General features: G+C 47.2%; 1 protein-coding gene across 1 annotated transcript in view; it reads left to right on the forward strand.

The window, feature by feature from the left end:
- Positions 1–27801, forward strand: part of LOC139417233 (nuclear receptor subfamily 5 group A member 2-like) — a 129759-nt gene that overhangs the window by 79489 nt on the left and 22469 nt on the right. Inside the window, exons 6-7 of the mRNA XM_071166518.1 lie at positions 686–805; positions 17193–17340. Coding sequence (XP_071022619.1) covers positions 686–805; positions 17193–17340 — 268 coding nt within the window. The remainder of the gene's footprint in view (positions 1–685; positions 806–17192; positions 17341–27801) is intronic.

A 27801-nucleotide genomic window follows, 5' to 3' on the forward strand; every position in this document is an offset into this window, starting at 1 on the left:
AGTGGCGCAGTGGTTTGAGGCACTGCATCTCAGTGGAAGAGGTGTCACTACAGTCCCTGGTTCAAATCCAGGCTGTATCACATCCGGCCATGATTGGGAGTCCAATAGGGCGGCGCGCAATTGGCCCAGCGTCGTCCGGGTTTGCCCGGGGTAGGCCGTCATTTTAAATAAGAATGTTTTCTTAACTGACTTACCTAGTTAAATAAATGTTAAAATCGTTTTTGTTTTTTTTAAATGACAAATTCAAATCAAAATAGTGATCAACACTAGTCAATCTAGTTGTGTCTACTTGTCAAAGCCACAAAAGTGTTGTAGCTCGCTTCACCCGAAAACCTTTCACTAGGAGAATATTGTCAGGGAGGTGTTTTCATGTATCGTTTTGTATCCTTTTTATTTAACTGCGGAATAAACGTAGCATGACACGTTGGCAAAGCATTATCATTAGCATCATTATCATTACCATCATTATCATTAGCATCATTAGCATTATCATCATTATCATTAGCATCATTAGCGTTAGCATCATTAGCATTGGCATCATTAGCATTAGCATCATTAGCATTAGCATCATTAGCATTAGCATCATTTTACATTAGCATCATTATCATTTGCATCATTTTACATTAGCATCAACTTCAACAAATGAACTATTCTTTTCTCTTTTCTCCCTTTGTCTCACGAACAGGTGGACGACCAAATGAAGCTCCTCCAGAACTGTTGGAGCGAGCTCCTCATCCTCGACCACATTTTCCGTCAGGTGATGCACGCCAAAGAGGGCTCCATCCTATTGGTCACCGGCCAACAGGTAAGTCACCTGACTCCCAAAAACCCCGCCCGTCCCTTTCTGCCCGGGCCCCTCCCCTTCTCCCCACACCCTCCCCCTAGACCTCATCAGACACTCAGCACGTGCACATCAACACCCTTTAAAACACAATCGACCACACCGGCCCCCCTCGCAGTCACCGCTCCATTAAAAAATAGATTACGCTTATAGGTAATGTGACCAGAATAATCAATTATGCATTTTCTCTTTTTTTTTTTTCTTTTTTTTTTTGCATCAAGCAAGACTCCTAATGGTGAATAAATAAAGTGCTTGGTTAAGCATGCCTGCGGAGTCATAGCGATAGGGGGAAGAAAGCCTATTATGATTTACCTTTGCGGTGCCCCAGAGGAGCCTGTGAGGGCTGACGCCTGAGGCTCCTGACGAGGCCCTCAACACAGCCTGTGATTCATCAGTCAGTATGTCAACTGGCAGAGAGGGAGAAACGGATGCTTGCTATGAATATGGCTCGGGAACGCCCGGCACGTCTGTCAGTGAGACAAGAACACTTCATTATTGATGGGGCGGGTGTTTCAGAAATGTTGCTCTTCAACAAAATGTTCTCCAACAATAGATGAGGGCATTAATATTTAGGCGAGGTGAGGAGGGTCTGTTGACCTCTGATTATTAGTGGTCAGATAGTTGACCTCTGATTATTAGTGGTCAGGAAGTTGACCTCTGATTATTAGTGGTCAGATAGTTGACCTCTGATTATTAGTGGTCAGGAAGTTGACCTCTGATTAATAGTGGTCAGGAAGTTGACCTCTGATTATTAGTGGTCAGGAAGTTGACCTCTGATTAATAGTGGTCAGATAGTTGACCTCTGATTATTTGTGGTCAGGAAGTTGACCTCTGATTAATAGTGGTCAGGAAGTTGACCTCTGATTAATAGTGGTCAGGAAGTTGACCTCTGATTAATAGTGGTCAGATAGTTGACCTCTGATTATTAGTGGTCAGGAAGTTGACCTCTGATTAATAGTGGTCAGGAAGTTGACCTCTGATTAATAGTGGTCAGATAGTTGACCTCTGATTATTAGTGGTCAGATAGTTGACCTCTGATTATTAGTGGTCAGGAAGTTGACCTCTGATTATTAGTGGTCAGGAAGTTGCCCTCTGATTAATAGTGGTCAGATAGTTGACCTCTGATTATTAGTGGTCAGGAAGTTGACCTCTGATTATTAGTGGTCAGATAGTTGACCTCTGATTATTAGTGGTCAGGAAGTTAACCTCTAGTTATTAGTGATGGGGAGTTTTCATCTCAGTGCTCTCACACAGAGATAGATACATAAACACATACTCACACTCATAAACACACACATACACACACAGCGCTCAGACACACACAGACACACACACAACGCTCAGACACACACAGACACTCCCAACGCTCAGACGCACACAGACACTCACACACACAGCGCTCAGACACACACAGACACATAGCGCTCAGACACACACAGACACATACACATCGCTCAGACACACACAGCGCTCAGACACACACACAGATACACAGTGCTCAGACACACACAAACACACAGCGCTCAGACACACACAGACACACAGCGCTCAGACACACACAGACACACGGCACTCAGACACACACACAGCGCTCAGACACACACACACAGCATTCAGACACACACAGACACACAGCACTCAGATGCACACAGACACAAAACGCTCTCTGTCTCCATTGCTCTGTGTTTGATTAGCCAGGGCTGGCTATCAGCAGGTCTCGGCCAGTAAAAGAGAGCGAAGGGGAGGATTAGGAGACAGAGGGAGGAGGAGGAGGAGGGAGGACGGGGAGACAGAGGGAGGACGAGGAGACAGAGGGATGACAAGGAGTAGGAGAGGGGAGGGGAAGGAGACAGGGGGAGGAGGAGGAGACAGAGGGAGGAGGAGACAGAGGGAGGAGGAAACAGAGGGAGGAGGAGGAGACATAGGGAGGAGCAGGAGGAGACAGAGGAAGGAGATGGAGGAGACATATGAAGGAGGAGGGAGGAGGAGACAGAGGGAGGAGGAGACGGGGGAGAAGGAGGAGGAGACAGGGGAGGAGGAGACAGAGGGAGTAGGAGGAGGAGACGGGGGAGGAGGAGGAGGAGACGGGGGAGGAGGAGGAGGAGACAGGGGAGGAGGAGGAGGAGGAGGAGACAGGGGAGGAAGAGACAGAGGGAGGAGGAGACAGAGGGAGGAGGAGGAGACAGGGGAGGAGAGGAGATGGGGAGGGGGGACAGAGTCAGGGGAGGTGTAGGACCAGGTCTAGTTTGCATATTTTGGTTAATGAACAGCTGGTGTTGAGGGGCCAAAGGGGGATCATGGAGGGGGATCAGGGAGGGGTGAATCAGGGAGGGGGACCAGGGAGGAGTGAATCAGGGAGGGAGACCAGGGAGGGGTGAATCAGGGAGGGGGACCAGGGAGGGGTGAATCAGGGAGGGAGACCAGGGAGGGGTGAATCAGGGATGGGGACCAGGGAGGGGTGAATCAGGGAGGGGGACCAGGGAGGGGTGAATCAGGGAGGGGGACCAGGGAGGGGTGAATCAGGGAGCGGGACCAGGGAGACCAGGGAGGGGTGAATCAGGGATGGGGACCAGGGAGGGGTGAATCAGGGAGGGGGACCAGGGAGGGGTGAATCAGGGACGGGGACCAGGGAGGGGTGAATCAGGGAGCGGGACCAGGGAGGGGGACCAGGGAGGTGTGGATAAGGGATGGGGACCAGGGAGGTGTGAATCAGGGAGGGGGACCAGGGAGGGGTGAATCAGGGATGGGGACCAGGGAGGGGTGAATCAGGGATGGGGACCAGGGAGGAGTGAATCAGGGACGGGGACCAGGGAGGGGGACCAGGGAGGGGGACCAGGGAGGGGTGAATCAGGGATGGGGACCAGGGAGGGGTGAATCAGGGAAGGGATTTCAGGGAGGGGGACCAGGGAGGGGTGAATCAGGGAGGGGGACTAGAGAGGGGGACCAGGGAGGGGTAAATCAGGGAGCGGTACCAGGGAGGGGTGAATCAGGGAGGGATGAATCAGGGAGGGGGACCAGGGAGGGGTGAATCAGGGAGGGGAACTAGAGAGGGGGACCAGGGAGGGGGGATCAGGGAGGGGGTCCAGGGAGGGGGACCAGGGAGGGGTGAATCAGGGAGGGGGACCAGGGAGGGGTGAATCAGGGACGGGGACCATTCATTATTCTTCTATTATTCACAATGAGACCAGGGGACAGCAGCTTTAAAGCTAGGGCCAACCTCTAACATCACCAGCACCACTACCACCACTTTAACCAGCACCACCCCTTTAACCAGCACCACCCCTTTAACCAGCACCACCCCTTTAACCAGCACCATCCCTTCAACAAGCACCACCCCTTTAACCAGCACCACCCCTTTAACCAGCACCATCCCTTTAACCAGCACCACCCCTTTAACCAGCACCATCCCTTTAACCAGCACCACCCCTTTAACCAGCACCATCCCTTTAACCAGCACCATCCCTTTAACCAGCACCACCCCTTTAACCAGCACCATCCCTTTAACCAGCACCACCCCTTTAACCAGCACCACCCCTTCAACCAGCACCATCCCTTTAACCAGCACCACCCCTTTAACCAGCACCACCCCTTTAACCAGCACCACCCCTTTAACCAGCACCACCACTTTAACCAGCACCGCCCCATTAACCAGCACCACCCCTTCAACCAGCACCGCCCCATTAACCAGCACCACCCCTTCAACCAGCACCACCCCTTCAAACAGCACCACCCCATCAACCAGCACCACCCCTTTAACCAGCACCACCCCTTTAACCAGCACCACCACTTTAACCAGCACCACCCCTTTAACCAGCACCACCCCTTTAACCAGCACCACCCCTTTAACCAGCACCACCCCTTTAACCAGCACCACCCCTTTAACCAGCACCACCCCTTTAACCAGCACCACCCCTTCAACCAGCACCACCCCTTTAACCAGCACCACCCCTTTAACCAGCACCACCCCTTTTAACCAACCAGCACCACCCCCAGCACCACCCCTTTAACCAGCACCACCACTTTAACCAGCACCACCACCACTAACATCACCACTAACATCACCACCACCACTAACATCACCACCACCACTAACATCACCACTATCAGCACCACCACTTTAACCACCACCACCACTAAAACCACCACCACCACCACTATAACCACTACCACCACTATAACCACCACCACCATCACTACCACTATAACCACTACCACCACTATAACCACCACCACCATCACTACCACTATAACCACCACCACCACTATAACCACCACCACCATCACTACCACTATAACCACCACCACTATAACCACCACCACCACTATAACCACTACTACTATAACCACCACCACTATAACCACTACCACTATAACCACCACCACTGTAACCACCACCACCATCACTACCACTATAACCACCACCACTATAACCACCACCACCATAACCACTACCACTATAACCACCACCACTATAACCACCACTAACACTATAACCACTACTACTATAACCACCACCACTATAACCACCACCACTAGCACTATAACCACAGCCACTATAACCACTACCACTATACCACCACTATAACCACCACCACCACCACCACCACTATAACCACCACCACCACCACTATCACCACCACCACTATAACCACTACCACTATAACCACACTATAACCACTACCACTATAACCACTACCACTATAACCACCACCACTAGAACCACCGCCATTATAACCACCACCACCACTATAACCACCACCACTATAACCACCACCACTATAACCACCACCACCACCACTAGAACCACCGCCATTATAACCACCACCACCACTATAACCACTACCACTATAACCACCACCACTATAACCACTACCACTATAACCACCACCACTACCACCATTATAACCACCATTATAACCACCACCACTATAACCACCACCACTATAACCACTACCACTATAACCACCACCACCACTATAACCACTACACCACCACCACTATAACCACTACCACTATAACCACCACCACCACTATAACCACTACCACTATAACCACCACCACCACTATAACCACTACCACTATAACCACTACCACTATAACCACCACCACTAGAACCACTATAACCACCACCACCACTATAACCACCACCACTATAACCACCACCACTATAACCACTACCACTATAACCACCACCACTAGAACCACCGCCATTATAACCACCACCACCACTATAACCACCACCACCACCACTATAACCACTATATACCACCACCACTAGAACCACCACTACCACATATATCCACACTACCACCACCACCACTATACCACCACCACCACCACAACCACTATAACCACCACCACTATAACACCACCACCACTATAACCACCACCACTATAACCACTAGCACTATAACCACAGCCACTATAACCACTACCACTATGACCACCACCACCACTATAACCACTACCACTATAACCACTACCACTATAACCACTACCACTATAACCACCACCACTATAACCACCACCACCACTATAACCACCACCACAATAACCACTACCACTATAACCACCACCACCACCACTATCACCACCACCACTATAACCACTACCACTATAACCACCACCACCACTATAACCACTACCACTATAACCACCACCACCACTATAACCACTACCACTATAACCACTACCACTATAACCACCACCACTAGAACCACCGCCATTATAACCACCACCACCACTATAACCACCACCACTATAACCACCACCACTATAACCAATACCACTATAACCACCACCACTAGAACCACCGCCATTATAACCACCACCACCACTATAACCACTACCACTATAACCACCACCACTATAACCACCACCACTAGAACCACCACCATTATAACCACCATTATAACCACCACCACTATAACCACCACCACTATAACCACTACCACTATAACCACCACCACCACTATAACCACTACCACTATAACCACCACCACCACCACTATCACCACTATCACCACCACTATAACCACTACCACTATAACCACCACCACCACTATAACCACTACCACTATAACCACCACCACCACTATAACCACTACCACTATAACCACTACCACTATAACCACCACCACTAGAACCACCGCCATTATAACCACCACCACCACTATAACCACCACCACTATAACCACCACCACTATAACCACTACCACTATAACCACCACCACTAGAACCACCGCCATTATAACCACCACCACCACTATAACCACTACCACTATAACCACCACCACTATAACCACTACCACTATAACCACCACCACTAGAACCACCACTACCACTATAACCACCACCATTACTATATCCACTACCACTATAACCACCCCTATAACCACCACCACTACCACCACCACCACTATCACCACTACCACCACACCACCACCACCACCACTATCACCACCACCGCTATCACCACTACCACCACACCACCACCACCACTATCACCACCACCACTATAACCACTACCACTATCACCACCACTACCACTATAACCACTACCACTATCACCTCCACTACAACCACTACCACCACTATAACCACTACCATTATAACCACTACCACCATCACCACCACCACTATCACCACTATAACCACCACCACTATAACCAACGCTACTACTATCACCACCACCACCACTATAACCCCTACCACCACTATAACCGCTTCCACTATAACCACCACTACTACTATCACCACCACCACCACTATAACCATTACCACTATAACCACTACCACTATAACCACCACCACTATAACCACCACCACTAGAGAACCACCACCACTAGAACCACTACCACTATAACCACCACCACTATAACCACCACTACTATCACCACCACCACTATAACCACCACCACTATAACCACTACAACTATCACCACTACCACTATAACCACTACCACTATAACCACCACCACTATAACCACTACCACTATAACCAACACTACTACTATCACCACCACCACCACTATAACCCCTGCCACCACTATAACCACTACCACTATAACCACCACCACCACTATAACCACCACCACTATAACCACCACCATTATAACCACCACCACTATAACCACCACCACCACTACTACTATCACCACCACCACCACTATAACCCCTACCACCACTATAACCACTACCACTATAACCACTACCACTATCACCACCACCACTATAACCACCACCACCACTATAACCACTACCACTATTACCACAACCACCATCACTACCACCACCACTATAACCACCACCACTATAACCACCACCACCACTAGAACCACCACCACCACTTTATCCACCACCACTATAACCACCACCACTATACCCTTCACCACTATAACCACCACCACTATAACCACCACCACTATAACCACCACCACTATAACCACTACCACTATAACCACCACCACTATACCCTTCACCACTATAACCACCACCACTATAACCACCACCACTATAACCACCACCACTATAACCACTACCACTATTACCACAACCACCATCACTACCACCACCAAAAGCACACACCAGTATGTTGTCCATAATAGAAACTGCCTGCTGTTGTCAGAATGGCCCCGGTGCACCACTGGGGGATTAGCGGAGAAATGTAAGCAATTCATAAGCTTCAGGACATGTCCCCGCCCCTTCCTCCCTCACTGCCCTCCTGTCTGTCAGCTTAGTCAGGAATTGGCCTTCGGAGGAATCTGATACAGCAACTTATATGTAATGACACAAATCTAATTTATACAGCTCTTTGGTCCGTCTTGTACTGAACTGTCTTTGGTTCAAACACAAGATACGTGACTGCTGGTGTCATGTGAAAACACTGGCTGAGTTCAGTAGGGTATGAATGCACAAGCATTGTCTTGCCATTTCCTCGGCACGATAAGTCTTTGATATTGCTTGATGTCAATGGCACTAGCACATGAAAGGCAAATGTGAAAATATTGTTCAAAAAAATCTTCTCTGAACAAACACATTTATTCAGCAGGTTTCCACTACTTTCGAATAACATTTTCTTTTTAAAGGAACTGTAACGGAATTCTTCGTCCTCTTCTGACGAGGAGTATGAAATGTCGGACCAATGCGCAGTGTGGTATGTGTTCATGATGTTTATTAACTGAACAACAAAATACAAAATAACAATGTGAAATATACGAAAACCGAAACAGTCCTGAAAGGTGCAGAAAACACTAGACAGAAAACAATCACCCACAAAACATAGGTGGGAAAAGGCTACTAACATAGACAATCACCCACAAACAAACAGTGCAACCCAGGCTACCTAAGTGTGATTCTCAATCAGAGGCAACGAACGACACCATACCAGGCCAAACACATAAACACAACATAGAAAAAAGAACATAGACTACCCACCCCAACTCACGCCCTGACCAAACTTAAACAAAGACACAACAAAGGAACTAAGGTCAGAACGTGACAGGAACTTTCTGTTTTCTTTGAAGTAGAACACTCTAATCCAAATTTCTGAAAGATTTGGGGCTAAATTCAATCCGTATCGCTGAAGAGCCACGCTATAGCGGGATAGAAATTTAAAGCCAATGTTCTTAGCGGAGACTGCATTCCCTGTAAATTATGCATATGTCAGCTCAATCAGAAATTAACTTAACATTTTATTTTCAAATTGCGCTACTGTGCTGAACTTCAACGATACGGAATGAATCTAGCCCTTACACAATTAATTGAAGGCATAGTTTTTTTTATACAGTGCCTTGCAAAGGTATTTAAACCCAACATCTCTCATCACCCCGAGAACTCCATCCCCACAGTGAAGCATGGTGGTGGCAGCATCATGCTGTGGGGATGTGTTTCATTGGCAGGGACTGGGAAACTGGTAAGAATTGAAGGAATGTTCGATGGTGCTAATTACAGGGACATTCTTAAGGGAAACCTGTTTCAGGCCTCCAGAGATTTGAGACTGGGACAGAGGTTCAACTTCCAGCAGGACAATGACTCTAAGCATACTGCTAAAGTAACACACAAGTGGTTTAAGGGGAAACTTTTAAATGTCTTGGAATGGCCTAGTCAAAGCCCAGACCTCAATACAATTGAGAATCTGTGGTATGACTTAAAGATTGCTGTACACCATTGCTGTACACCATCCAACTTGAAGGAGCTGGAGCAGTTTTGCCTTGAAGAATTGGCAAAAATCCCAGTGGCTAGATGTGCCAACCTTATAGAGACATACCCCAAGAGACTTGCAGCTGTAATTGCTGCAAACGGTGGCTCTACAAAGTATTGACTTTGGGAGGGTGAATAGTTACGCATGCTCAAGATTTGTTGGCTTATCTTGTTTGTTTCACAAATGAAATATGTTGCGTCTTCAAAGTGCTAGGAGTGTTGTGTAAATCAAATGATACACCCCCCCCCCCCCCCCCCCCCCAAAAAAAAAATTTTATATCCAATTTGTATTTTTTTTTAAAAATGGAAAATGCCAACAGGCTTCTACCCCTAAGCCATAAGACTGCTAAATAGTTCATTAAATGGTTTACCCAGACTATTTGCACTGACTCTATCTTGCACGGACTCTATGCACACTCACAAGATTATACTGTATATACCGTTTAAACACACATTACATACACACTCACTCACACACACACTACACTGACACTCTCACACAAAAACCACACACATTCACACACACACACACACACACACACACACACACACACACACACACACACACACACACACACACACACACACATAGCACACACACACAAAATGAGTTCGTAAGCAAGCTGTTTACGGTAAAGTCTACATCCGTTGTATTCGGGGCATGTGACAAATCAAATTTGTCACAAAAATAGTTTTTACTTAAGGCTAGGAAGCCATAACCCAAGGCATTAACATCAAGAGTCCAATCCTTCATTGAAGTTATTTCATGCACAGATGGTTTTCTATAAATTGATTGACACCTTAGGAGGGAGGGGGGGTTGACTTTTCACTGACTCATCATTTCCACCACCTCAAAAAAGGGATGAGGGAGACGAAGAGGGGGAGAGACAGAGAGAGAGAGAGAGAGATGGAAAGACAGAGAGAGAGAGGGGAGATATGGAGAGAGAGAGGGAGAGATGGAGAGACAGAGAGAGATGGAGAGATGAGGAGACAGAGAGAGAGATGGAGAGACAGGGGAGAGAGATACAGAGACTGAGAGAGAGAGATATGGAGAGACAGAGAGAGAGAGATGGAGAGAGAGCGAGCGAGATGGAAAGACAGAGAGAGAGAGGGAGATATGGAGAGAGAGAGGGAGAGATGGAGAGACAGAGAGAGAGATGGAGAGATGAGGAGACAGAGAGAGAGAGATGGAGAGAGAGCGAGATGGAAAGACAGAGAGAGAGAGGGAGATATGGAGAGAGAGAGGGTGAGATGGAGAGACAGAGAGTGAGAGATGGAGAGACATAGAGAGATGGAGAGAGAGAGAGATGGAGAGATGGAGACAGATGGAGACATGGAGAGACCGAGAGAGAGATATGGAGAGATGGAGAGACCGAGAGAGAGAGAGAGACAGAGAGGGAGAGACAGGAGACAGACAGTGAAGTGAGGGAGAGAGAGAGACAGGAGACAGAGAGGGAGAGATGGAGAGAGAGAGCGAGAGAGAGAGACAGAGAGATGACGTGAGGAGGAGAGGGAAAAGCTGGCGTGCATCTCCGAATCCTCCTGATGATTTAAAACATTCTACTCATCATATTTAATTAATGCGACTTGCGAGGACCCCTCCCTCAGCCTTCTACCTTCCTGAGCTTAAGGGGCAACCCTATTCTCTCCCCTCCCTCAGCCTTCTACCTTCCTGAGCTTAAGGGGCAGCCCTATTCTCTCCCCTCCCTCAGCCGTCTACCTTCCCATAGAAACAACACTATTCTCTTCCCTCCCTCAGCCTGTCTACCTTCCCAGAGAAACAACACCATTCTCTTCCCTCCCTCAGCCTGTCTACCTTCCTGAGCTTAGGGGGAAGCCCTATCCTCTCCCCTCCCTCAGCCGTCTATCTTCCCAGAGAAACAGCCCTATCCCTACACCTCCCTCTACCTTCCCCAAGAAACCCTGGCACAGTCAATTATGCTAATGTTTGTCAATAAATATTAAAATGTAATATGGCCAGACTCCTGTGAGTGGCAGCTATAGACTTGCCTCCCAGACAAATTTGCTGCTGCTGCAGATATTAAGTGCACCTGAAAGGGCTTGCGGTGTGCCACGGGGCCAGACCATGAGGAGGGGCAGGCCTGGGGGACCTCCAGGGGGGGGCTCACACACTCTCACCCCTCGCCCCTCTCACCCCTCGTCCCTCTCTCTCCCCGACCCCTGCATCTAGATGCAGAGGGGAGAAGAGGGGGCTGGAGATAGGGAGGGGAGAGGAGGGAGAAGGAGAGAGGTGAACATGCGTTCTCTCTCTCTCTCTGCCTCTTTCTGTCTCTCTCTGTCTCTCTCTCTCTCTCTCTGTCTCTCTGTCTCTCTCTTTCTCTGTCTCTCTCTCTCTCCGTCTCTCTCTCTCTCTGTCTCTCTCCTCTCCATCTCTCTCCGTCTCTCTCCCTCTCTGTCTCTCCTTTTTCTCCCACTCTCTCCAGTCAGATTAATATAATAGTTTGTATTAAAAGTTTGTATGCTTTGCAAGAATAACGATTTCCATAATAATCCTGTTTATACGGACACATCTGAAATCAGGCTACCAAAACATTCGACCACAGCAACCATGTTATTTTTGCTAAGCCTACGTGAGTGTGGACATGTAAAGTTTGTATGTAAAAACCTATATCTAAGATACATACAGTGTCTTCAGAAAGTGTTCACACCCTTTGACCTTTTCCACATTTTGTTGTGTTACAGTCTGAATTTAAAATTGCTTACATTTGTTTTTTTTGTAACACAATACCCCATAATGTCAAAGTGGAATTATGTTTTTAGACATTTTTACTGATTAATAACAAATTAAAAGCTGAAATTTCTTGAGTCAATAATTATTCAACCCCTTTGTTATGGCAAGCCTCAATAAGTTCAGAAGTGAAAAAAAAAGTCACATAATAAATTGCATTGAACTCAATATGTGTGAAATAACAGTGTTTAACGTGATTTTTAACGACTCATCTCTGTACACCACACATACAATAATCTGTAAAGTCCCTCATCTCTGTACCCTACACATACAATACTCTGTAAAGTCCCTCATCTCTGTACCCCACACATACAATAATCTGTAAGGTCCCTCATCTCTGTACCCTACACATACAATAATCTGTAAGGTCCCCACACACCCTACACATACAATCATCTGTAAGGTCCCTGTACCCCACACATACAATAATCTGTAAGGTCCCTCATCTCTGTACCCCACACATACAATAATCTGTAAGGTCCCTCAGTCGAGCAGTGAATTTCAAACACAGATTAAACCACGAAGAGGTTTTCCGATGCCTCGCAAAGAAGGACACCTATTGATAGATTGGCAAAGTCACTACAGGCGTCCTTACTACAGTAACTCAGTTGATTTCAACATGAGACCAATAGTGACTTTAAAACAGTTACACAGTTTAAACTGTGAGGAGGGTTCAACAACATTGTAGTTACTCCACAATACTAACCTTATTGTTAGTAGGGAAAAGAAGAAATCCTGTACAGAATAAAAAATATTCCAAAATCCTGTTTGAAACAAGGCACTAAAGTAATACTGCAAAAAAAATGTGTCAAAAGAAATGTTTGTCTTGAATACAAAGTATTTTGTTTGGGGCAAATTCAAAACAACACATCACTGAGTACCATGGGGGCTGGGATTAAAAATGCAAATGAATTAAATAAAAATACAGCCAAAACACACTTCACGACAAGAGAGACAACACAGCACAAAGAGAGACCTAAAGACAACGACATGGCACGGCAGCAAACATAATTTTTATTAAACGAGGCAAGTCAGTTAAGAACTAATTATTATTTTCAATGACAGCCTAGGAACCGTGTGTTAACTGCCTTGTTCAGGGGGGCAGAACAACTGATTTATACCTTGTCAGCTCGTGGATTCGATCTTGCAACCTTTCAGTAACTAGTTCAACGCTCTAAACACTAGGCTACCTGCCGCGCATGATGACAAAGCATGGTAGACAACACAGGAGAGAGAGAGAAGGCATAGTAAGGACATCTGACAACATAGTAAGGACATCTGACATCATAGTAAGGACATCTGACATCATAGTAAGGAATCTTCTGACATCATAGTAAGGACATCTTATGACATCATAGTAAGGACATCTGACATCATAGTAAGGACATCTGACATCATAGTAAGGACATCTGACATCATAGTAAGGAATCTTCTGACATCATAGTAAGGACATCTTATGACATCATGGTAAGGACATCATCTGACATCATAGTAAGGACATCTTATGACATCATAGTAAGGACATATTATGACATCATACTAAGACATCATCTGAGCTGTCTGTCAAGTAGAAGATGCCAATTGAGAAAATCCAATTGTTTTTACTTTCCAAAAGATGTTCATTCATCCACACAACACATGTTTCTCACCTCAACTTCAGTATACACTGCATGGGAGTGTGTAGTGTGAGATCAACCACTAGCTTGGACCAGTCACCTGTTGTACTTCATTGTATGAATGAATTAATGACTTACATTTTATTTTAGTATCAAATCGCCAATTGGCAACCCATCCCTTATGGGATGAATTGACACAAACAAACATTGCAATAATTCACTGTGGTAATGAAATGATCATTCTTCTTCCTGTATACTCTGCATCGCATAAAGAGTGAAGAAATAAACATTAAAATCAATACATAATAGTAAATGACATCCCTAGAGCAGTACAATAATATATATACATACAGTGAGGGAAAAAAGTATTTGATCCCAAGCTGATTTTTTACGCTTGCCCACTAACAAAGAAATGATCAGTCTATAATTGTAATGGTAGGTTTATTTGAACAGTGAGAGACAGAATAACAACAAAAGAAATCCAGAAAAACGCAGGTCAAAAATGTTATAAATTGATTTGCATTTTAATGAGGGAAATAAGTATTTGACCCCTCTGCAAAACATGACTTAGTACTTGGTGGCAAAACCCTTGTTGGCAATCACAGAGGTCAGACGTTTCTTGTAGTTGGCCACCAGGTTTGCACACATCTCAGGAGGGATTTAGTCCCACTGCTCTTTGCAGATCTTCTCCAAGTCATTAAGGTTTCGAGGCTGACGTTTGGCAACTCGAACCTTCAGCTCCCTCCACAGATTTTCTATGGGATTAAGGTCTGGAGACTGGCTAGGCCACTCCAGGACCTTAATGTGCTTCTTCTTGAGCCACTCCTTTGTTGCCTTGACCGTGTGTTTTGGGTCATTGTCATGCTGGAATACCCATCCAGGACCCATTTTGAATGCCCTGGCTGAGGGAAGGAGGTTCTCACCCAAGATTTGACGGTACATGGCCCCGTCCATCGTCCCTTTGATGCGGTGAAGTTGTCCTGTCTCCTTAACAAAAAAACACCCCCAAAGCATAATGTTTTCACCTCCATGTTTGACGGTGGGGATGGTTTCCTTGGGGTCATAGGCAGCATTCCTCCTCCTCCAAACACGGCAAGTTGAGTTGATGCCAAAGAGCTCCATTTTGGTCTCATCTGACCACAACACTTTCGCCCAGTTGTCCTCTGAATCATTCAGATGTTCATTGGCAAACTTCAGCAGGGGGACCTTGCGGGCGCTGCAGGATTTCAGACCTTCACGGCGTAGTGTGTTACCAATTGTTTTCTTGGTGACTATGGTCCCAGCTGCTGTGAGATCATTGACAAGATCCTCCTGTGTAGTTCTGGGCTGATTCCTCACCGTTCTCATGATCATTGCAACTCCATGAGGTGAGATCTTGCATGGAGCCCCAGGCCGAGGGAGATAGACAGTTCTTTTGTGTTTCTTCCATTTGCGAATAATCACACCAACTGTTGTCACCTTCTCACCAAGCTGCTTGGCAATGGTCTTGTAGCCCATTCTAGCCTTGTGTAAGTCTACAATCTTGTCCCTGACATCCTTGGAGAACTCTTTGGTCTTGGCCATGGTGGAGAGTTTGGAATCTTATTGATTGATTGCTTCTGTGGACAGGTGTCTTTTATACAGGTAACAAACTGAGATTAGGAGCACTCCCTTTATGCATACATACATACATACATACATACATACATACATACATACATACATACATACATACATACATAACATATACAAATAAATAAATACTGAAAAAATAGGGAAAAAAGAAACAGAAGTCATTTGAACCCAGTCTGGCACAAAGAGACGATTCATGTGGGAGACAAGCCTATACACAATCTATATACACACGCCATTACCCAACATGCTATTAGGGTACTGCTTGGGCTACAACATGCTATTATAGTACTGCTTGGGCTACAACATGCTATTATAGTACTGCTTGGGCTACAACATGCTATTATAGTGCTGCTTGGGCTACAACATGCTATTAGGGTACTGCTTGGGCTACAACATGCTATTATAGTACTGCTTTGGCTACAACATGCTATTATAGTACTGCTTGGGCTACAACATGCTATTAGGGTACTGCTTAGGCTACCACATGCTATTAGGGTACTGCTTGGGCTACAACAAGCTATTATAGTACTGCTTGGGCTACAACATGCTATTATAGTACTGCTTGGGCTACAACATGCTATTATAGTACTGCTTGGGCTACAACATGCTATTATAGTACTGCTTGGGCGACAACATGCTATTATAGTACTGCTTGGGCTACAACATGCTATTATGGTATTGATTGGGCTACAACATGCTATAATGGTACTGCTTGGGCTACAACATGCTATTATAGTACTGCTTGGGCTACAACATGCTATTATAGTACTGCTTGGGCTACAACATGCTATTATGGTATTGCTTGGGCTACAACATGCTATTAGGGTACTGCTTGGACTACAACATGCTATTAGGGTACTGCTTGGACTACAACATGCTATTAGGGTACTGCTTGGGCTACAACATGCTATTAGGGTACTGCTTGGGCTACAACATGCTATTATAGTACTGCTTGGGCTACAACATGCTATTATATTTATATTTACTATATATATTTACTAAATCAAAGTGTAACGTGCAAAGTTTGCTCCTGTCATTCCGTAGAGGAAATAAATTAGACAATGAAATGTGTTTGTGTGTGTTTGTGTGTTTGTGTGTGTGTGTGTGTGTGTGTGTGTGTGTGTGTGTGTGTGTGTGTGTGTGTGTGTGTGTGTGTGCCCTCTCCTGCAAGGTGGATTATTCTGTAATTGCCTCCCAAGCCGGAGCTTCTCTAAACAACCTGATGAGCCACGCTCAGGAGCTGGTGGGCAAGCTGCGCTCCCTGCAGCTGGACCAGAGGGAGTTCGTCTGCCTCAAGTTCCTTGTTCTGTTCAGCTTGGGTGAGTATCCAAGGGGTGGGGGGGGGGGGGGCAGGAGGTTGGTGGAGAGAGGAGGAGGGGTGTCTGACTACCGGAGAGAGGGAGGCTGTGGGGGCTGGGTGAGGGAGAGAAGAGGTTGGGAGGATTTCTCAGCTTGGGTGAGTTACAGGGGGGAGAGGCTGCGGTAGGGGAGGAGGGAGGCTGATGTGGGGGAGGACGTTGAGGGGAATTGAATAGAAGTGTGTGGGGGGGTGAGAGGTGAGGTAGGGGAACAGAGGGAACAGGCAAACACACACACATACCTAAGAAAGCAGGTTAAATATTCTGTGTGTGTGTTTGTTGGTCAACCATGGGACTTTTCTCACCATTTCCCCTTCGTAACTTACACCTTCTCACTCCGGTAGTTTACCATTATTTCAAGACCATGTGATACGCTCCCCCTAGCCTACTGTGGACACCGGTTCCCCCTATCAAACACGGACCTCTAGGGCTGATGCTTTCTATCAGGAATGATTGACGGAATTGTTATGTACTTGGCTGTTCGTCAAACACATATTACCATATCAGTTGCATTTTCACATCTGATCTCAACACAATCTCAGACCCAACCAACCCCCCGCTTCTCACCCCTACCTCTCCTCCTCCCCCTCCTCATCGACCCCTCTCAGTCCCACCTGGAAAAGGGCTTAACTTCTCCCACCTCCCGCTAAACAAAGGAGCAGGGGCCCTTGTGTTTTTGGATGGGAGAGGGGAGGCTGGGTGGGTGGGTGGGGGGGTGAGAGGGGAGGCTGGGTGGATGGGTGGGTGGGTGGGAGGGTGGGAGGGAGGGGGAGGGGTGAGAGGGGAGGCTGGGTGGGTGGGTGTATGGGTGGGAGGGGTGAGAGGGGAGGCTGCGTGGGTGGGTGGGTGGGTGGGAGGGAGAGGGGAGGTTGGGTGGGTGGGTGGGTGGGTGGGAGGGGGGAGGGTGTGAGGGGAGGCTGGGTGGGTGGGTGTGATGAGGGATTTGGGGGGTTGATGGTCTAAATCATTTGCCGGTAACATCATCCATAACATCATCCATAATGATGCCTGTTCAGCCTGTTCTCTGGTGCTGCCTGTTCTCTGGTGCATCCGGGGCCCATGCTAGACGCTACGGAGAGAGAGCTGGAAACAAACACTAAAGCCAGGAGATTAGAAGGGATCTGATTAATATCATCCCACAGTCGAGGGGAGTGTGTGTGTGTGTGTGTGTGTGTGTGTGTGTGTGTGTGTGTGTGTGTGTGTAATCTGTTCCATCTAAAGAGCCTATTAATAGGGATATAATGAAATGAGGCATGAAACTACTCCCATGCCGTTCTGTGTGATTACAGAAAGCAAAATGAGGTGAAACACACTTTAATGTCAGCAATAGCACTTATATATGCTACCTGATACATGCTACCTGATACATGCTTCCTGATACATGCTTCCTGTTACATTCTAATTGAAACATGCTACCTGATACATGCTACCTGATACATGCTACCTGATACATGCTACCTGATACATTCTAATTGAAACATGCTACCTGATACATGCTACCTGATACATTCTACATGATAGATGTTACCTGATACATGCTACCTGATACATGCTACCTGATACATGTTACATGATACATGCTACATGCTACCTGATACATGCTACCTGATACATGCTACCTGATACATGCTACCTATTACATTCTAATTGACATAGATAGGGAACCATCCCTTGCTCCAATTACCTATCAAGTGGAGCACACCTTTTTATCAGCTTCACATCACACATATTATACAGATACTGCAGGTATACAAATACACATCACATATTATACAGCTACTGCAGTTATACAAATACACATCAAATATTATACAGATACTGCAGGTATACAAATACACATCACATATTATACAGCTACTGCAGGTATACAAATACACATCACATATTATACAGCTACTGCAGGTGTTACGGTGAGTGAATGAGGACCCAAAAGCGAACTAACTTAAACAGAGCTTCTTTAATAACCAAACATAGGTAGGCTCAGATAGACCGGCAGATTCCGACAGGACAGGTCAAGGTTACAGCAAACATGACGATAGTCTGGTTCAGGCATGAAACACAACAAACAAGAATCCGACAAGGACAGGAACAAAAACAGAGAGAGATATAGGGGACTAATCAGAGGGAAAAAGGGAACAGGTGGGAAAAGGGGTGACGAGGTAGTCAAGAGGAGACAAGGAACAGCTGGGGGAAAGCGGGGGAGAAAAGGTAACCTAATACGACCAGCAGAGGGAGACAGGGTGAAAGGAAAGGACAGAAAGACACAACATGACAATACATGACAGTACCCCCCCACTCACCGAGCGCCTCCTGGCGCACTCGAGGAGGAAACCTGGCGGCAACGGAGGAAATCCTCGATCAGCGCACGGTCCAGCACGTCCCGAGAGGGAACCCAACTCCTCTCCTCAGGACCGTACCCCTCCCAATCTACGAGGTACTGGTGACCACGGCCCCGAGGACGCATGTCCAAAATCCTGCGGACCCTGTAGATGGGTGCGCCCTCGACAAGGATGGGGGGGGGGGGGGGGGGGAAGACGAGCGGGGGCGCGAAGAACGGGCTTGATACAGGAGACATGGAAGACCGGGTGGACGCGACGAAGGTATCGCGGAAGAAGAAGTCGAACTGCGACAGGATTAATGACCCGAGAAATACGGAACGGACCAATGAACCGCGGGGTCAACTTGCGAGAAGCCGTCTTAAGGGGAAGGTTCTGAGTGGAGAGCCAAACTCTCTGACCGCGACAATATCTAGGACTCTTAGTTCTACGCTTATTAGCAGCCCTCACAGTCTGCGTCCTATAACGGCAAAGTGCAGACCTGACCCTCTTCCAGGTGCGCTCGCAACGTTGGACAAAAGCCTGAGCGGAGGGGACGCTGGACTCGGCGAACTGAGATGAGAACAGCGGAGGCTGGTACCCGAGGCTACTCTGAAAAGGAGATAGCCCGGTCGCAGACGAAGGAAGCGAGTTGTGGGCGTATTCTGCCCAGGGGAGCTGTTCTGACCAAGACGCAGGGTTGCGAAAAGAAAGACTGCGTAAGATGCGACCAATAGTCTGATTGGCCCGTTCTGCTTGACCGTTAGACTGGGGGTGAAAGCCGGAAGAGAGACTGACGGAAGCCCCAATCAAACGGCAAAACTCCCTCCAAAATTGAGACGTGAATTGCGGACCTCTGTCCGAAACGACGTCTGACGGAAGGCCATGAATTCTGAAAACATTCTCGATGATGATTTGTGCCGTCTCTTTAGCAGAAGGAAGCTTAGCAAGGGGAATGAAATGAGCCGCCTTAGAGAACCTATCGACAACCGTAAGAATAACAGTCTTCCCCGCTGACGAAGGCAGTCCGGTGACAAAATCTAAGGCGATGTGAGACCACGGTCGAGAGGGAATGGGAAGCGGCCTGAGACGGCCGGCAGGAGGGGAGTTACCGGACTTAGTCTGCGCGCAGACCGAACAAGCAGCCACGAAACGACGCGTGTCATGCTCCCGGGTGGGCCACCAAAAACGCTGGCGAATGGAAGCAAGCGTACCCCGAACGCCAGGGTGGCCGGCTAACTTGGCAGAGTGAGCCCACTGAAGAACGGCCAGACGAGTAGGAACGGGAACGAAAAGAAGGTTCCTAGGACAAGCGCGCGGCGACGGAGTGTGAGTGAGCGCTTGCTTTACCTGCCTCTCAATTCCCCAGACAGTCAACCCGACAACACGCCCCTCAGGGAGAATCCCCTCGGGGTCAGTGGAGGCTACTGAAGAACTGAAGAGACGAGATAAAGCATCAGGCTTGGTGTTCTTAGAGCCCGGACGATAAGAAATCACGAACTCGAAACGAGCGAAAAACAGCGCCCAACGCGCCTGACGCGCATTAAGTCGTTTGGCAGAACGGATGTACTCAAGGTTCCTATGGTCAGTCCAAACGACAAAAGGAACGGTCGCCCCCTCCAACCACTGTCGCCATTCGCCTAGGGCTAACCGGATGGCGAGCAGTTCGCGGTTTCCCACATCATAGTTACGTTCCGACGGCGACAGGCGATGAGAAAAATACGCGCATGGGTGGACCTTGTCGTCAGAGAGGGAGCGCTGAGAAAGAATGGCTCCCACGCCCACCTCTGACGCGTCAACCTCGACAACGAACTGTCTAGAGACGTCAGGTGTAACAAGGATAGGAGCGGATGTAAAACGATTCTTGAGGAGATCAAAAGCTCCCTGGGCGGAAACGGACCACTTAAAGCACGTCTTGACAGAAGTAAGGGCTGTGAGAGGAGCTGCCACCTGACCGAAATTACGGATGAAACGACGATAGAAGTTCGCGAAGCCGAGAAAGCGCTGCAGCTCGACGCGTGACTTAGGGGCGGGCCAATCAATGACAGCTTGGACCTTAGCGGGATCCATCTTAATGCCTTCAGCGGAAATAACAGAACCGAGAAATGTGACGGAGGAGGCATGAAAAGTGCACTTCTCAGCCTTCACAAAAAGACAATTCTCTAAAAGGCGCTGGAGGACACGTCGAACGTGCTGAACATGAATCTGGAGTGACGGTGAAAAAATCAGGATATCGTCAAGGTAAACGAAAACAAAGATGTTCAGCATGTCTCTCAGGACATCATTGACTAATGCCTGAAAGACAGCTGGAGCGTTAGCGAGGCCGAAAGGAAGAACCCGGTATTCAAAGTGCCCTAACGGAGTGTTAAACGCCGTCTTCCACTCGTCCCCCTCCCTGATGCGCACGAGATGGTAAGCGTTACGAAGGTCCAACTTAGTGAAAAACCTGGCTCCCTGCAGGATCTCGAAGGCTGAAGACATAAGAGGAAGCGGATAACGATTCTTAACTGTTATGTCATTCAGCCCTCGATAATCTATGCAGGGGCGCAGAGACCCGTCCTTCTTCTTGACAAAAAAAAACCCCGCTCCGGCGGGAGAGGAGGAGGGGACTATGGTACCGGCGTCAAGAGCTACAGACAAATAATCCTCGAGAGCCTTACGTTCGGGAGCCGACAGAGAGTATAGTCTACCCCGGGGGGGAGTGGTTCCCGGAAGGAGATCAATACTACAATCATACGACCGGTGTGGAGGAAGAGAGGTGGCCCTGGACCGACTGAACACCGTGCGCAGATCGTGATATTCCTCCGGCACCCCTGTCAAATCACCAGGCTCCTCCTGTGAAGAAGAGACAGAGGAAACAGGAGGGATAGCAGACATTAAACATTTCACATGACAAGAGACGTTCCAGGAGAGGATAGAATTACTAGACCAATTAATGGAAGGATTATGACAAACTAGCCAGGGATGGCCCAAAACAACAGGTGTAAAAGGTGAACGAAAAATCAAAAAAGAAATGGTTTCGCTATGATTACCAGAAACAGTGAGGGTTAAAGGTAGCGTCTCACGCTGAATCCTGGGGAGAGGACTACCATCCAGGGCGAACAAGGCCGTGGACTCCCTTAACTGTCTGAGAGGAATGTCATGTTCCCGAGCCCAGGTCTCGTCCATAAAACAGCCCTCCGCCCCAGAGTCTATTAAGGCACTGCAGGAAGCTGACGAACCGGTCCAGCGTAGATGGACCGACAAGGTAGTGCAGGATCTTGAAGGAGAGACAGGAGTAGTAGCGCTCACCAGTAGCCCTCCGCTTACTGATGAGCTCTGGCTTTTACTGGACATGAAGTGACAAAATGACCAGCAGAACCGCAATAGAGACAGAGGCGGTTGGTGATTCTCCGTTCCCTCTCCTTAGTCGAGATGCGGATACCTCCCAGCTGCATAGGCTCAGCTCCCGAGCCGGCAGAGGAAGATGGTAGTGATGCGGAGAGGGGGGCAACGGAGAACGCGAGCTCCTTTCCACGAGCTCGGTGACGAAGATCAACCCGTCGCTCAATGCGAATAGCGAGTTCAATCAAGGAATCCACGCTGGAAGGAACCTCCCGGGAGAGAATCTCATCCTTTACCTCTGCGCGGAGACCCTCCAGAAGACGAGCGAGCAAAGCCGGCTCGTTCCAGCCACTGGAGGCAGCAAGAGTGCGAAACTCAATAGAGTAGTCTGTTATGGATCGATTGCCTTGACATAGGGAAGACAGGGCCCTGGAAGCCTCCTCCCCAAAAACAGATCGATCAAAAACCCGTATCATCTCCTCCTTAAAGTCCTGATACTGGTTAGTACACTCAGCCCTTGCCTCCCAGATTGCCGTGCCCCACTCACGAGCCCGTCCAGTAAGGAGAGATATGACGTAGGCGACACGAGCAGTGCTCCTGGCGTAAGTGTTGGGCTGGAGAGAAAACACAATATCACACTGGGTGAGGAACGAGCGGCATTCAGTGGGCTCCCCAGAGTAACACGGCGGGTTATTGATTCTGGGCTCCGGGGATTCGAAAGCCCTGGAAGTGGCCGGTGGATCGAGGCGGAGATGGTGAACCTGTTCTGTGAGGTTGGAGACTTGGGTGGCCAGGGTCTCAACGGCATGTCGAGCAGCAGACAATTCCTGCTCGTGTCTGCCTAGCATCGCTCCCTGGATCTCGACGGCTGAGTGGAGAGGATCCGAAGTCGCTGGGTCCATTCTTGGTCGGATTCTTCTGTTACGGTGAGTGAATGAGGACCCAAAAGCGAACTAACTTAAACAGAGCTTCTTTAATAACCAAACATAGGTAGGCTCAGATAGACCGGCAGATTCCGACAGGACAGGTCAAGGTTACAGCAAACATGACGATAGTCTGGTTCAGGCATGAAACACAACAAACAAGAATCCGACAAGGACAGGAACAAAAACAGAGAGAGATATAGGGGACTAATCAGAGGGAAAAAGGGAACAGGTGGGAAAAGGGGTGACGAGGTAGTCAAGAGGAGACAAGGAACAGCTGGGGGAAAGCGGGGGAGAAAAGGTAACCTAATACGACCAGCAGAGGGAGACAGGGTGAAAGGAAAGGACAGAAAGACACAACATGACAATACATGACAGCAGGTATACAAATATACATCAAATATTATACAGATACTGCAGGTATACAAATATACATCACATATTATACAGATACTGCAGGTATACAAATACACATCACATATTATACAGATACTGCAGGTATACAAATATACATCAAATATTATACAGATACTGCAGGTATACAAATATACATCAAATATTATACAGATACTGCAGGTATACAAATACACATCAAATATTATACAGATACTGCAGGTATACAAATATACATCAAATAGTATACAGATACTGCAGGTATACAAATATACATCACATATTATACAGATACTGCAGGTATACAAATACACATCACATATTATACAGATACTGCAGGTATACAAATATACATCAAATATTATACAGATACTGCAGGTATACAAATACACATCACATATTATACAGATACTGCAGGTATACAAATACACATCACATATTATACAGATACTGCAGGTATACAAATATACATCAAATATTATACAGATACTGCAGGTATACAAATAGACATCAGATTGGTAGAACTGCATGATTCCATGTATGTTTTAATGTACTGTATGTGCACATTTTACAATGTTTTATTTATTTATTTATTTCACCTTTATTTAACCAGGTAGGCAAGTTGAGAACAAGTTCTCATTTCCAACTGCGACCTGGCCAAGATAAAGCAAAGCAGTTCGACACGTACAACAACACAGAGTTACACATGGAGTAAAACAAACATACAGTCAATAATACAGTAGAAACAAGTCTATATACAATGTGAGCAAATGAGGTGAGATAAGGGAGGTAAAAGGCAATAAAAAGGCCACGGTATGTAGAGAGTTAATATACAGTAGTTAGTGTACCTCCAACCTTTTCCTTCCCTCATGGCTTGACAGTCAAATCTCTAGTTTAGATGAGTGTTACACAATCCAAGTATATCCGAGGATATATAGAGCATCTTGAATCAGATTGACTGGCATTTGGATGTAATTTCTTTAAATCCTTTTGGTCGAGAGTTGCTTGGTAGAATTCTGATCACCGGAAGGTAGAGATGTGAAATAAAGGAGCCAGTCAGTCCAAGGCCACACACACACACACGCACGCACGCACGCACGCACGCACGCACGCACGCACGCACACACACACACACACACACACACACACACACACACACACACACACACACACACACACACACACACACACACACACACACACACACACACACACAGCTCTTTCAACTCCAGTTTGCCACACAAGGTCAAATCCAGATCAGATGAACACACATACGCACACACACACACACACGCACACACACCAATCCTGGACAGGCCTCTTCTCTTATATATGTAGCCCATCACATTTAAGCTCAAAGCCTTTTAAAGGAAATCAAAGGTTCATCTCCCCTGACCTGACATTAGTCTACCCCACAGCGCTAACCCTGGCGTTCTCAATCAGCGCGCCAACACTAGTGCGATCAGTCAGTGTCGCTAACTGCTTGGCTCTTTGTAAAGCTGCCCGTCGATAAAGAAAAGGATAGATTGCTTTGGACCTGCAGCGTGTGTGGTGTGGTGTTAAATAAGAGAGAGAGATGGGGAGAGAGAGAGAGATGGAGAGAGAGCGAGAGAGAGAGAGAGAGAGAGAGTGGGGGAAAGAGAGAGAGGGGGAAAGAGCAAGAAAGAGAGAGAAAGAGAGAGGGAGGGAGGGAGATCCACGAAGAATTCGAAAACAAATCAAATTTTGATAAACTCCCATATCTACTGGGTGAAATTCCACAGTGTGCCATCACAGCAGCAAGATTTGTGACCTGTTGCCACGAGAAAAGGGAAACCAGTGAAGAACAAACACCATTGTAAATACAACCCATATTTATGCTTATTTATTTTATCTTGTGTCCTTTAACCATTTGTACATTGTTAAAACACTGTCTATATACAATATGACATTTGTAATGTCTTTATTGTTTTGAAACTCCTGTATGTGTAATGTTTACTGTTAATTTGTATTGTTTATTTCACTTTTGCATATTATCTACCTCACTTGCTTTGGCAATGTTAACACGTTTCCCATGCCAATAAATCCCCTTGAATTGAATTGAGAGAGGGAGAGAGAGAGAGAGAGAGAGAGAGAGAGAGAGAGAGAGAGAGAGAGAGATTAGGGAAAGAGTGAGTGAGAGAGAGAGAGAGAGAGAGAGAGAGAGAGAGAGAGAGAGAGAGAGAGAGAGAGAGAGAGATTAGGGAAAGAGTGTGTGTTCGATTGTGTTCTCTCTCCTCTTTTCTCCTGCTACTTGGCCCCTGATCCCTCTCACAGTTACACTTTTATTTTGTATTTCTTTCCAATGGCTCTTTTTCTCCATTTGTCAATTCCTCTACATCCCTCTCTCTCTCCATTTCTCCTGTCAGTCTGAAGAGAGAAGTGTGTGTGTGTGTGTGTGTGTGTGTGTGTGTGTGTGTGTGTGTGTGTGTGTGTGTGTGTGTGTGTGTGTGTGTATCGGCATAAGTGGGCAGTTAGGGGAGCTTGGAGTGACCCCAGATATCGAGGTCAGCCTCTGTCATGTGTAATTGTGTGACCAGTCAGAAGCCAGGGAACGCCAGGAAAAGCCAGGGAACACCAGGAAATGCCAGGGAATGACAGGGAATGCCAGGGAACACCAGGGAAAGTCAGGGACCTCCAGGGAACACCAGGGAATGTCAGGGAACTCCAGGTAATATCGGGGAATGTCAGGGAATGACAGAGAATGCAAGGAAACACCAGGGAATGTCAGGGAACTCCAGGGAATGTCAGGGAATGACAGAGAATGCAAGGAAACACCAGGGAATGTCAGGGAACTCCAGGGAATGTCAGAGAATGACAAAGAATGCAAGGAAACACCAGGGAATGTCAGGGAACACCAGGAAATGTCAGGGAATGCCAGGGAATGCCAGGGAACACCAGGAAAAGTCAGGTAATACCGGGGAATGTCAGGGAATGCCAGGGAATGCCAGGGAACACCAGGAAAAGTCAGGTAATACCGGGGAATGTCAGGGAATGCCAGGGAATGACAGAGAACGCAAGGAAACACCAGGGAATGTCAGGGAACGCCAGAGAACACCAGGAAAAGCCAGGGAATGCCAGGGAACGCCAGGGAATTTCAGGGAACGCCACGAAAAGGCAGGAACGCTGGGATTTGCTGGTACGTGCTCCACACAGGGGACAGAGCACTAATTAACATTCCTAGAATCTGGCCCTTTTATATTTTCTCAAAGAGACAGAACAAGTAACGATCACTCGCAGGTACTCAGATAACTGCTTGTGTTCCATTCCAGTCTTAGGAGTAGTGTTTTCCCTGCTAGTATGTAGGTTCCTTCCCACCTAGCTAGCCTCCTTTGCACCCTTTGCTAAAACAGCTGGAGTCCAATTGTTCTCATTGAATTGCATTTTTGGGGGGATGTTGGCAGCATTTGCTGTTGATTTAGAGTTCATTACATCTCACCTAAAAAGAA

Source organism: Oncorhynchus clarkii, chromosome 1 (genome assembly GCF_045791955.1).
Source record: "Oncorhynchus clarkii lewisi isolate Uvic-CL-2024 chromosome 1, UVic_Ocla_1.0, whole genome shotgun sequence".
Lineage (NCBI taxonomy): Eukaryota > Metazoa > Chordata > Actinopteri > Salmoniformes > Salmonidae > Oncorhynchus > Oncorhynchus clarkii.